Here is a 12387-nt window from a genome sequence, read left to right as displayed (position 1 = left end):
CTGAAAACAAATCAAAATTATACATATATCGTTAACAATTTTCTAAAACTTTGTTCTGGCAAGAATATGTCCACATTTGGAGGCAGGTTATTATATGAGTGAGGAAGCCTGTAGAAAAGAGACCGCTGTAGAAGGAAGAGTTTTGTGGTGGGATTGTGGTAGAGCTTAACGTTCCGAGTTGGCCGTGTGGGAACACGTAGATGAAATTTGTTGAGCAAAAATTCGGATTTAATTTTACCATTCATGATTTTGTGCAAGAATTTCATGTCTGCTAATTCGCGACGAGTGTGTGCTGGTTGGACATTGAAGACAGACATAATATCTGTTTTGTGAAGGTGCCTCAGAGAAGGTATTCTGTGGCGAGCAATGGTGAGGAAAAAGTTGAGAACAGAATCAATCCGGGAAAGATTTGTTTTTGAAGCCATGGTCCAGATAGGAGAGCAGTATTCAAGAATGGGAGAGATAAGGGATTTGTAAAATATGCTGATTGATGATTGGTTTTGGATTTCAGTGAACCTGTACAGAAGACCGAAAAGACGCATTGCTCTTTTAGTAGTGTTCCTAATATGTTCATTAAAGTTTAGTTTTTCGTCGATGATAACTCCGAGATCTTTTTGAGAGGTAACTTTTTTGATTGGATTATTTTCAAGATAGTAAGCAGAATCGAGTTTGTTCCTTCTTAGGGAAATGGTGAGGCAGGAGCATTTCTTAGGATTCAATTGAAGTTTCCACTGGCGACACCACACAAGTAGTTCATAAGATCTTGCTGTAAGATTAAAGCATCGTGTTCTGATGAGATTTCTGTGAAGAGTTTACAGTCATCGGCAAACAGAAGTATATTTAGAGGGAGAGAGGACAGTCTGTCAGGGAGATACTCCATGTAAAGAAGAAACAAAAGTGGACCTAAGATGCTCCCTTGGGGAACTCCAGGCAAAACAGGAAGAAAGCTGGAAGAGGTGCCAGGAAGGATGACACGCTGCTCTCGTGCACTCAGATAGTCTTGTAGTAAGGATGAAAATTTCCCATGGATGTTAAATCTGGATTGTAATTTACGAAGAAGGAGATTATGATATATTTTCGTGAAGAAACTGTAACTCAATTTTGGTCAAACTGTGGATTACCATTATCTTGCACCTAGGGTCAGAATGTAGGAAGAGGGTTGTTATTTCAGGGTACAGTCTGTCCCAGTATCCTGCAGAGGTAACAGTAAACGAATTGGTGTAGAAATTAGATATGTGGAGAGGAATGGTGAGCAGAGATTTTTCACGTGATCTGGTGTTACGGCAGTGAAACTTGGAAAGAAAGACATTGAAACCGCCTGGAGAGGCATTTTGGATATTTCATTTCTAAGGTTTTGTGCAGGAGGAAAAGGTTGTGGTGATTATGTGGTTGTACTACTATTCATACGAAAGTATTTGTTGGCAACTCCGAAGGTTATTAAATGTGTTATTTCATCATTTGTAGCAAGAGGGAGATGTTCTTCGAGTGCACCAGCCAATACACCAGTATGGCGGAACTCTGTGGAGGACCTGGAGATTCCGAAGCCACAGACAACATCATACGAGCAGTGCTGGATTCCTTCTGTAGGACGGAAGAAATGGTGGAACTTGCAAGTAAGAAAGATTAACAGTGTAACACTGTATTAAATTAACTATAGCTCTTTTCCAGTCCTACGGTGGGCGGCCTACATGCTGGCACGAGAAGTGGGGAGGGAGGAATACGCCAGAGACAAACCAGACAACAGAAGTGGCGCCCAGAGTTAGGACATAATGGGAGGAGATGCTGGGTGCACCTTGCCATGCTAGTCATTGCACTGGATTGGTCTCTTCCCCGCTCCCCATTTCCCTGGCTAGCATTTAGGCCGCCCACCGTAAGACCAGACAAGGGTGGGCAGTTCTTGAAAGTACTTATAGTTTCTTGTTTTAATGAATTGTAGTTTTGAAAGTAAATAGCTGAAACTCTAACAGTCACATTTAAAAAAAAAAAGACGTAACTTGCTTTTTGTGAAAAAGGGAGGAAATTCCTGCAGGAGCCTAGCCTCCATTCGATTACATTCAGTGATGTGAGTTTAGTGCCCTGGTGTCAGGGGAAATATCCGCGTGATTCTGAAGGTTCCTGATTTTTCTCAATAACTAACTCTCTAGCCTTCTTAAATCCGAAGGTTTATGGTTGCTGCAACACAAGCCTTCAATCTGTCCCTATCTTGGGAAAGATCAATTCAATCTTTTTCATCCCTACCAATTTCATTTAGGTCCATCTCAACGTTATCCCTTCATCTTCGTCTTGGACTTCCAGCCGGTCTCTTACTATTAGGTTTCCCAACAAGAATACTGTAAATATTTCTTTCCTCCCTCATTTGTTCACATGGTCTGCCCACCTAATTCTTCTTGATTTAATCGTTCTAATAATATCTGGACTTGAATACAAATTATGCAGTTCTAAATTATGTAATATTTGGGTACCCTCTTTCGCCAGGTAAGATCCTGTGCCCTGCCAAATTTTGAACAAAATGCAGAGTTTTATAAAAAGACTGTAGATTGGAACTTAATTGCCGTAGACAGACGAATAACATACCTTTATACACGGAATGAGCCATATATTCGGACTATTTAATATGTATGCACATTCGGCGTATACATTAAAGGAGGGTAGGAACCGGAGAATTAAAGATTTTTTTAAAAAAGAAATGGGGGTACTGGCCCCCTTTCCAAACCCTACAAAAAAGTACACGACATTGTCAGAATACACATGGAAATAATCGTTGGAGTGTTAGGAACATGAAAATAATTGCACTATTATCATGTGAACAATAGAACACGACTTATACCCCCAAAACGACATGTCTGCGGGCCACTGATTCAAGTCTCGAATTTCAACAAAATGCGTTGTTACCTTGAAACAACTCTAGATTGGAGGCTAATTGCCCTAGACAGACAAATGATATATCGTTATACGCGGAATGAATCATATATTCGGACTATATAAAATGTATGCACATTCGGCGTATACATGGAGGGAGGGGAGGGGAGGAATTCCAGAATTTTTCTACACTCACCTGTCTCATCCCTTTAAGGTCCAAATATTTTTTTCTAAGGCTGAACCAAGTTTCGCATCTGTATAATCCTACAGGCAATATTACTGTTTTGTATATTTTGACTATTAGTTTCTTAGATATTAAAAGAGAAGACAAAAGTTTATGAAGAGAAAAGTAAGACGCAATTTCTGAATTAAACCTGTTTTATTTAATTTTTAATAATATTTTCATTTGTTAGTATTGCTCATAAGTACTTGAATTTGGAAACTGGTTCAAACGCGTTGTTATCAATAATTAGATTTTGATGAATACCTAACACTTGGTTTCGGCCTGGAAGCATATACAGCGTGTCCCGCTTATACGTATAATAAAAGAAAAATTCATAACTTCTAAACAAACTGTCAGGATGATGTGATTGTTGACTCAGAAATTTTTTTAGCAACGCATTCAGTGGCAGTTGCGCATGCGCAGTAGCCAGAATGTCTTGAAAAGTGATATTATCAGTTTCTCAGTAGCCATTCGTCATGTGGTCGCCACAAGAAAAGGTGTTTTGTGTTTTGACGTTGTCTGAAGTGAAGTCTGTGACACTTGTGCAGAGACGATTTCGTGCACGTTATGGTTTGGGTGCTAAAGAAGACGTTCCATCGTACATTTCAATGAAGAAATGGAAAAAACAGTTACGCAAACCGGTTCATTTCTCAAATCTCGTTAGAGACTTCCTGGACGAGCATTTCAATGGAAAATGGATAGGAAGAGGTTCGAATTTTATTGAATGTCCCCCACGGTCACCAGACCTCACTATGTGTGATTTTTTGTCGTGGGGGTGTGTTAAGGACAAATTTTACTGTACACCGGTTAGAGATTTGCAAGACTTTCGTGAAAGAATTGTGGTTGCAGTAAGCAACATTACCCCGCACATGCTTCAAAACGTGTGGCTTGAGGCTGACAACCGGTTTGACATTTGCCGTGCCACTAACGGTTCACATGTGGAAGTGCGCTAGTTTTCTTGATTTGTAAAAACAATTTCTGAGTTGTTACATGTTTGTACAAAGTTTGGACAAAAAATATTGGTAAATAAAAAAGTTGTGATTTTTTATTTTATTATACGTATAAGCGGGACACGCTGTAGTTAGTTTTCTCTTTGCTACCTTCCAAACCTATCTCTTTAGCTGCTTTGAAAAATATTTTAGCATTATTCTTAATTGTATTTACATTATCCGCTTGTAAGTCTACATCTCTTGCATATGTAACAACTGAGTCACACCGTTCAATTTTAGTGCTTCATTAGTTTCTTTTACCTTCCTAACAGCATATTCTAAGGCAAAATTAAAGAGCAATAGAGAAAATGCATCTACTTGTTTTAACCCATCTTGAATTGTAAATCTGTCAGACACATTAACACCCACACGAATCTTACTTTATTTCTTACCGTTGCATACTTTTATCATTTTAACAAGCTTAAAACACGACTAATATATTATTTAACCGAATCATAATGTTTTTAAAATCAATGAATAGCTAATGGACATGTTTGTTATATTCCTACTTTTTCTCAAGTGTCTGTCTGATGTGAAAAATTACAGTTGAGCTGTTACGTTTAAATCCACATTTACAATCACCTATAATTTCATTATCATATGGGGTGAGTCTTGTTAAAATAATGTTAGGTAGTATTTTATATGATGTTGAGAATAGAGATATTCCACGATATTTATTGGAGTTCATTTTATAACCTATTTTAAACCCTGGAACAATGTTTGATTCTTGAGAGATTTCTTCTTTATCCCATATTAAACTAATGATTTACGAATTTGACATATTAACGAATTGCCACCATACCTAATTAACTCAGGTGGTATTAAATCAATGCCAGGTGCTTTGTTATTTTTTAGCCTTATATTAGCATCTTTAACTTCAGTCAAGTTAGGTTGTGGAACTAAAGGTTCCGCTGTGTGTACTTTATTTATTTCTGATTTATCTCCTACATGAACATTTAAATGGTCATTAAAGTAGTTCTTCCATCTATTTAAAATATCGCTTGGATCAGCCAAAAATTCACCGTTTTTATCGTTTGTCAAGTTTCCTTTAGGTTGCCACCCCTTTCTAAATTCATTACCGAATGGTGTAACGTACCGAATGGAACCAACTCATGTAAATGGTTTGCCGAGGTGGAATAGAGATGGCAGCACAAGGTGTGCATGATTGAAGATTAACACGAGATACGCGAATGGAAGTGTACATAAGCGCAGAGTAATTTGGAAAGATGAAGAACAACAGAATCCATTATAAAAGGGTGAAGAAAAGATATAAAAACTATAAATTTATGTAAATATTTAATAAATTAAATTGGTGCTCATATGTAAATATACCGGAAAACTAAAGAAGTGAAAACACTGATACAAATTTGTGTCTTCTAACATATCTCGAATCTGTTAGCTTGATTTACCATCCCCTTGGTGGAAATTTTGATATATACCAGTGCTGCGTGTTCCAGTCGCGAACCACATTACCTTTGGTTGCGAGTCTCAGCCGTTGCACCTACTTGGAAACGGGTTTTAGTCGTATAGCACAAAGTATACACTTTGTTGTACTTATTTATTTAGATTTGGCGCGTTCCGGTCGTTGCCACAAGGAAGGAGAATAAGATTATGCCCAAAAGCAGGAGGGAAAAGAGCTGGAAAAAGGATAAAATATTTCCTCAATCGTCGAAGAGCAGAAATAGGCGGCGAAGACCCTCGGAATCATAATTCTCTAGGACTTGGTGTAAATGAAGAAAAAATGAGGTGTTACCAGCTTGTGAAATTAGAATTTAGTGAAGAGAGGAAATTTAAATATGAAAATACCAGAGGGATTGGAATAAAGGACCCACGTTCCAGGGAATACATAAGAGGCCAGAAGGAAGTCCAGATCCAGATTCTCTCAGAGAAGGAAGTACAGAAGAAACCATATACGAAAGAACATTATACGCAATAGAAAGAATAAATAAATTCATGAAGCTATAAATTGAATACGAGGGACATTCCGAAAGTAAGTTTCGTCATTTTATTTTTCACAGGGAAGCTGTATTACAAAGTGAGAAAAATACATTACCATAACAAAATACAATCTTTCCTGAATTCATGACGGGAGGAACGAGAGAAGAGGAGCGATGGCGCATGCGCAGATTGCCGAAGAAGAGAGATAAGTACGATAAGCAGCAGACCAACGTGCCCGAGCTCATTCGAGTGCAGAAAGACGTTTGCTAGAAACGTGGTCACAAATGGAAGTGCATGCTGTAGTGCGTCATCACAGCCGATGAGACATGGGTGCACAACTTTACCCCAGAGACCAAGTTCGCCTCAATGGCATGGAAACATTCCAGCTCACCCGTCCCGAAAAAAATTCAAAGTGTAGCAGTCCGCAGAGATTATTATGCTGACAGTGTTCTGGGACACGAAGGGTGTCATTTTGTTTGATTAGCTCACTACAGGTACCGTCAATGCGGCACGCTATTTCCACACACTAAGCAAACTGAAGTCCGCCATTCGACCCAAGAGACCAGGGCTCTTGAGTCTAGGGATTTTGTCCTTGGACGACAATGCAAGACCCCACACAGCAAGGGTCACTGCAGAACACATTCGTCGTCTGGGATGGGAGAGATTGAATCATCCGGCATACAGCCCCGATCTTGCCCCATCAGAGTTCCACCTTTTTCCTGCGTTGAAATTAGCACTATAAGGACGTCATTTCGGAAGCAACGATGAGGCGAAACATGCTGTGAAGAACTTCCTTAAATCGCTGGGCACCGATTTTTACCAGGAGGGTTTCTTGAAATTGATTTCACGGTACGACAAATGTATCAATGTCGGAGGCGACTGTTAAAAAAATAGCCAAAAGACTGTATTTTGTTATGCCATTGTATTCTTCTGTTTTTAATAAAGCTTCCCTGTGGGAAAAAAATGACGAAACTTACTTTCGGAACGTCCCTCGTATAAATAATAAGAAGAGAAATACGTATCTCATTATGTAAATATATAAATCCATATATCCTTGTTGAGATAATATAATCGGTTAAACGTCCCCATTGGATGGCTTCCTGTCTGGTTTCGTTTTCAAAAAAGAACCCTACCCTCAATATATTAGCCGTGGTTTAATATTAGGATTTATGTACCTTAGCACAAATAGAAGTAGCACGTAGAACATATTCATGTGAACCCCATATCCTGAGTAATTGTGGTGTCAATGAAGCCAGAAGGCTGGGAATGAGGACATTTCGATGCTCAAAAAATTAGTAAGGAGGCAGAGAGTGGCCACAAAGGTTTTCTTGGAAATTGGTTGATAGATTTAGTATATTTTACTTCGCTTTTCTCCTACATTTGACTAATTGCTAAGATTTGTATTACTGATGAAATTGATGAAGGGATACTCACAAAGGACACCGATGTTCAGTCCGGTATTCGATCCCGAGGCCCCTATATTTTCTTGGAGAGCAGTGTCACATTTATTGTATTCTTAAGTACCTTGCAAACATTCACACTTGAATAGAAACGTTCTTGTGTGTGTTCAATAAGGCCTGTTATTGGTTTCTCTAATGTCAATGTCTTTTCTGAATGCAGTCTATGTGACTGCAGAAGCAAGTGTAGGCTGTAGAAAATTATCTGGCCGTTTTCTGAAGGGCCGACGTACGTCGCGAAGATGGGAATTTTTACGATTTTCTTTAGGGAATGAGGATTTAGTGTCAGCAGTCTATAGGAAGCAGTCGACAAGTTCTGACTTAAAATTGTGATATGTTTTTCGTAATTTTGATACCATACCAGCGTTAGTTTCTAAAGAAAAATGTTATTTTTGGGAGTACTTTCCTCAAGACACTCAATAGAAATCAAAACGATTTAGAACGCTGTTGGAAATTTACACTACCGTTGGCAAAATCCAAGTACTTTATTTGACTTGTAGTTTCGGTTCTTGCAAACAGATAAACACAATTCTTGATGTAACGTTTCTGAACAAGACGCTCCCTTCATCAGACGATTTATTGTCAGCACATTGTTGGGCTGTGTTATTGGTTAACTTAATAGATATACATTCTCAGGGTTTACCTGGGATTAATGGCTGTGAGCAAGGGAATCGCAACAATTGCCATAAATTCAAGCAATGCATATTATTATTATTATTATTATTATTATTATTATTATTATTATTATTATTTTATTATTATTATTATTTCTCTCTTATCATATGTTCTGAGGAAGTTTATTTTCTTTCTAGTGGCTATTTTTAATCAAGGACGGGAGAAATCCGAGATATGTACATCCTGTATGTAAGCTCATAAACGTTAAAAATTATACTGCTGGTCTAGGCCAATGCTTTTTCACAGAGATAATTATAATTTTGCTGAATTACTTGTATTAGATCATGTACTATCTTTTATGTGCGGATTTTTTGTATATATTTTTCATATATTCTTAATGATGAAATAAATAGCATTTACATTGTAAAACTTGTATTCTGGGCTCTAATTCAAGCAAGAATGAGAATGTGGTGGCACGGTAGCCATTCAACAACAACAAAATTCGACAGAACCAACATTTTCAGATTTATTTATTAAAGTTATCGTAGGAAGTAACAGTAGAGCATCAGATACAGAACAACCTTTAAGCTTGCTTCAACTAAAGAAAACAACAAAAATATTTAATAAGTATAATTTATTTATCTATGTGCTTGAAAGGTGTAATGCTCATAATTTAAATAGGGTGTTCGAAGCAGTCTTGAAATTTTCGTTCACCAAAATACATATATTTATTAAATACTCCTACACACAAATCTAAAATCACCGTCCCACATTTATTTTGGGGGGGGGGGAATATAAATGAGTAGAAAATTATCGACACAGAATAATTAAATTAATTTGACAGTACTTGTCTGTAGTTTCCTTCCAGGTAGTACCATGAAAGGGAACTAATACCTCTGGGTCTGACGCCATATTGAAGGCCTTACCATAGAGCTGGAACCACGGACACAGCAACAAATTTGTATATCATACAGGTTCTTTAATTCACTTGACATTATACAATAATTAAATACGTTTCCACACTGATGAAATACAAAAAAAAAAACGCATTTGATAGGCCAGCTGAAAATGTCCTTCCCGCTGCCGCGAGCAGACATGCATCATGCCCCTGTATTATGAAAATCGCACTCTATTATACAATCTTAAACAGTACTATTTATGCACTAACATGTGTATAAGTGAACCGTTATTTGTTATATATACTTTATAAGTTTTGCAATGGTGTCATAAATGTTGTCTATGTGCTCAAATTCAATTTGGTTTCGCAGAGAAAATGTTAGCGGAACTAATCCCGTCTAAAGAGGAGGTGGAAAGATGCTACAATTTCGTCTACAACCGCACCAAGTCCGTCTGCAACTCCAGAGTAAAATCCCTGGCAGCAAGCAACACCCCTGACGACTGCAGGTAAGTTGAGAATTGAATTAAGATTTCCCTGGTACATTGCTGAAGTAAATGGTTTGATTAAATATTACCATATTTTCTGATTATCCATCAAAACCCTTACCACCAGCTACTGCATGAAAACCAGATTTAAGAATATTATGGGTTAAAAATATCACTCTGCACAATGTAAAAATTTATCCTTTTCATTCTTTTTCATTTTTTTCATTTGTTCTCATTTCTGTGACTGGTGCATTACCAGTTTCCATTTGTACATTATTACATACGTACGTAAACATAATATATTATATAGATAGGCTAAATATATATTAGATCTGCATAGACAAAGAAATATTTCTTGTCATCAAACAATTAGTACTGATTTAACATTTAAAAGCAATTTTGTTAAGTACATTAATTTCTGGAGATTCTGAATAACATTTAACACGTCACTAGCTCGCATAAGAAATGTCCTCTACTTTTGATTTGCTACAAATAAGACATAAATTACACCTATTGATCACCTACTAGAAACATTTTTGTAAATTTCGATACTGAGAACAGCCCACTGAAAGCTTAATCTGTCAATTTATAGAAACGAGTTGTTCACTTAGAAGAGTCAATAAAAGATTTGACTCAGAAATAATTACAACACAACGTTTTTTGTGACAGATTGTGCGGAATGGTATAGGGAGAGTATATTTAAAATCCACCATCCAAATTATTTGGGAAATTCGGCCATCTTGGAAAATGGTGTCAAACATTTACCTTAAAAATTAAAACATCCCGAAAACGATGCATTTACACAAATCGTAAAGGTAACCGAAATGAAAGATTATAAAATTTGCTCCCCACGCTCCCTCCCCTAATCGTCGCCACTGTCAATACATTGAATTAATATCATATGGTAAAATGCGGTTCTAGACCTGTCCATTTCTAAACCTGTAAATTTCATCATTTCCTCTACAACATTTGTAGCTTAGGTGTTGCCCCTCATGCAGCAAAAGGAGAACATGTGCCTAACTGATTGAAGATGTGAACTCCACTTCCCAATACGCTCGTTGTTGCTGTGACCAATCATAGAGGCAAATCACACAAAGATCATCACATTTGGTTAACCAATATTTCTTAAAACACACTGTATCCCAGCCAACGAGAACTCAGATAGTCCTCTGAAGCAGCCCATATTAAGGCTGGATGCTCTTCATATCAATATGAGTTTCCTGAGATGTGTTTGTTATCTAATGGAAGATTAAGAACTTCAACAAATCCTTCAGATCATTTGCGGAGGTAATACTGTTAAACCATAGCCTATGGTCACCGAAAAAGCCCCTTGGACTGGATTTTGAAGACTAACGAGGCTCTGTCGTCTGGACTCACAGTCAGTATAATCCTCTGTGGAGCTCGTGATGTCGTTCCCATTGTCCCTTCATCCATCTCACCATATCGTCATCATTCCTCACCTTGGCGATTAGCCAAAATGGTAGAAAAATGACGTAATATAAACTATAAAAAATCAAACCAATCCGTGTTTATGCAGCACTCTTCAAGCTACTTGAAAAAGCAAAGTGCATTACAAATTAACATAGTGTAACTTAGGGTAAATCGGGTCAAAATATCAAATAATGTAAACATTTCCTACAATTTCATTCAAATTTAAACTTATCGGGAATATGGTAATAAAGTGATCCTTTAACTATAATTTCCAGTAACTAATAATTTGTTAAGTTCTCTTATTTTTTGCCCCGTAGCATTTAGACTTCAACTCTGCATAACCCTATTTACCCTTAAGAGTTTGGGTGAATCCGTCACATCTGAGGGTGAAACGGGTCAGTTACCTACATTGAAATATGCATTGTCATTCATTAATTTCCAATACAAACCTTACGTTTTGAGTGAATTACCTTATGTTTTGCTCGCACATCTTCCATAAATAAAGTTTATTCTCACTTGTGCAGTCACACCTTTCCTGTGATCCATCTTTAGATTTTCTTGTCACTGTACCAAATCAACCAATTTCACAGAAAGAGGGTCGCTGTATTAGTACTTCACATTACAGAACCCATGGACAGTATGGTTTCCTTCATCACTGACGTTTTCCGACTCTATCAATTTCAATTTTTTCAATTTTATTACTCCATATAAACCATATACATTGGTATTTGGAGGGTTCAGTACAGTTCATATAAAAAAATATACAATTACAAAATTTCTATAATTTACAATATAGATATTCACTAACGCTATAATATTTCTTATTAACTAATAGTTTCAACAATTTGTTTTTGAAACTTGTCATACTTTCTGCTTTTATATCATTCGGTAAATGGTTGAATATTTTAATTGCCATCTGTTGGGGTCCCTCTTGAACTAATGTTAGCCTGGTGAAGTAAGGCTTTAAGAGCTGTTTATTTCGGGTGTTATTTGTGTGTTCTATTGAACTTAGCAGCGCAATATTTTTTCTCGCATATAATGACATTTCATATATGTACAGTGAAGGGAGGGTTAATATTTTAAATTTCTTAAACAACGTTTTGCACGATTCCCTAGGTTTTATACCTGCTATAATCCTAATGGCTTGCTTTTGTTTGCTAAATGCTTCTAAACTTGCCAGTGAGTTCCCCCAAAATTTGTATTGCATAATTTATTAGTGAATGATGATAAGAGCGAGCGGGCGACTATACATATCTAAAGGGGGGAAACCTCCCGAAGTAGCTCGCCTCCACCCGCGTACTTTCGAGGGTATGCTCTTAATGTCCTGGTACCTTCAAATAAACCAGGACGTCAGTTTCCTGAATTTAAACGGTTCCCCAGCCTTTTTATCCTACTTCTTCTCATCTTTATTTTCATACATAAAATACAAGTACAAAAAAAGAAAAAGAAAATACATGGAGACTCTATACATAGCTACATTTAATAATTTTTA

The 12387-nt window shown here is 37.1% G+C and overlaps 1 protein-coding gene across 1 annotated transcript in view; it reads left to right on the top strand.

Moving 5' to 3' along the window:
- The window catches only part of LOC145977875 (uncharacterized), a 469373-nt gene that overhangs the window by 431996 nt on the left and 24990 nt on the right, over window positions 1–12387 (top strand). Inside the window, exons 16-17 of the mRNA XM_083110208.1 lie at window positions 1465–1613; window positions 9350–9485. Of these exons, the coding sequence (XP_082966334.1) occupies window positions 1465–1613; window positions 9350–9485 (285 nt within the window). The remainder of the gene's footprint in view (window positions 1–1464; window positions 1614–9349; window positions 9486–12387) is intronic.

This window comes from Lepisma saccharinum, chromosome 23 (genome assembly GCF_977018435.1).
Source record: "Lepisma saccharinum chromosome 23, izLepSacc3.1, whole genome shotgun sequence".
NCBI classification, from domain to species: Eukaryota; Metazoa; Arthropoda; class Insecta; order Zygentoma; family Lepismatidae; genus Lepisma; species Lepisma saccharinum.
The sequence above is the reverse complement of the archived record's forward strand: the minus strand, read 5'-3'. Positions and strand labels throughout refer to the sequence as shown.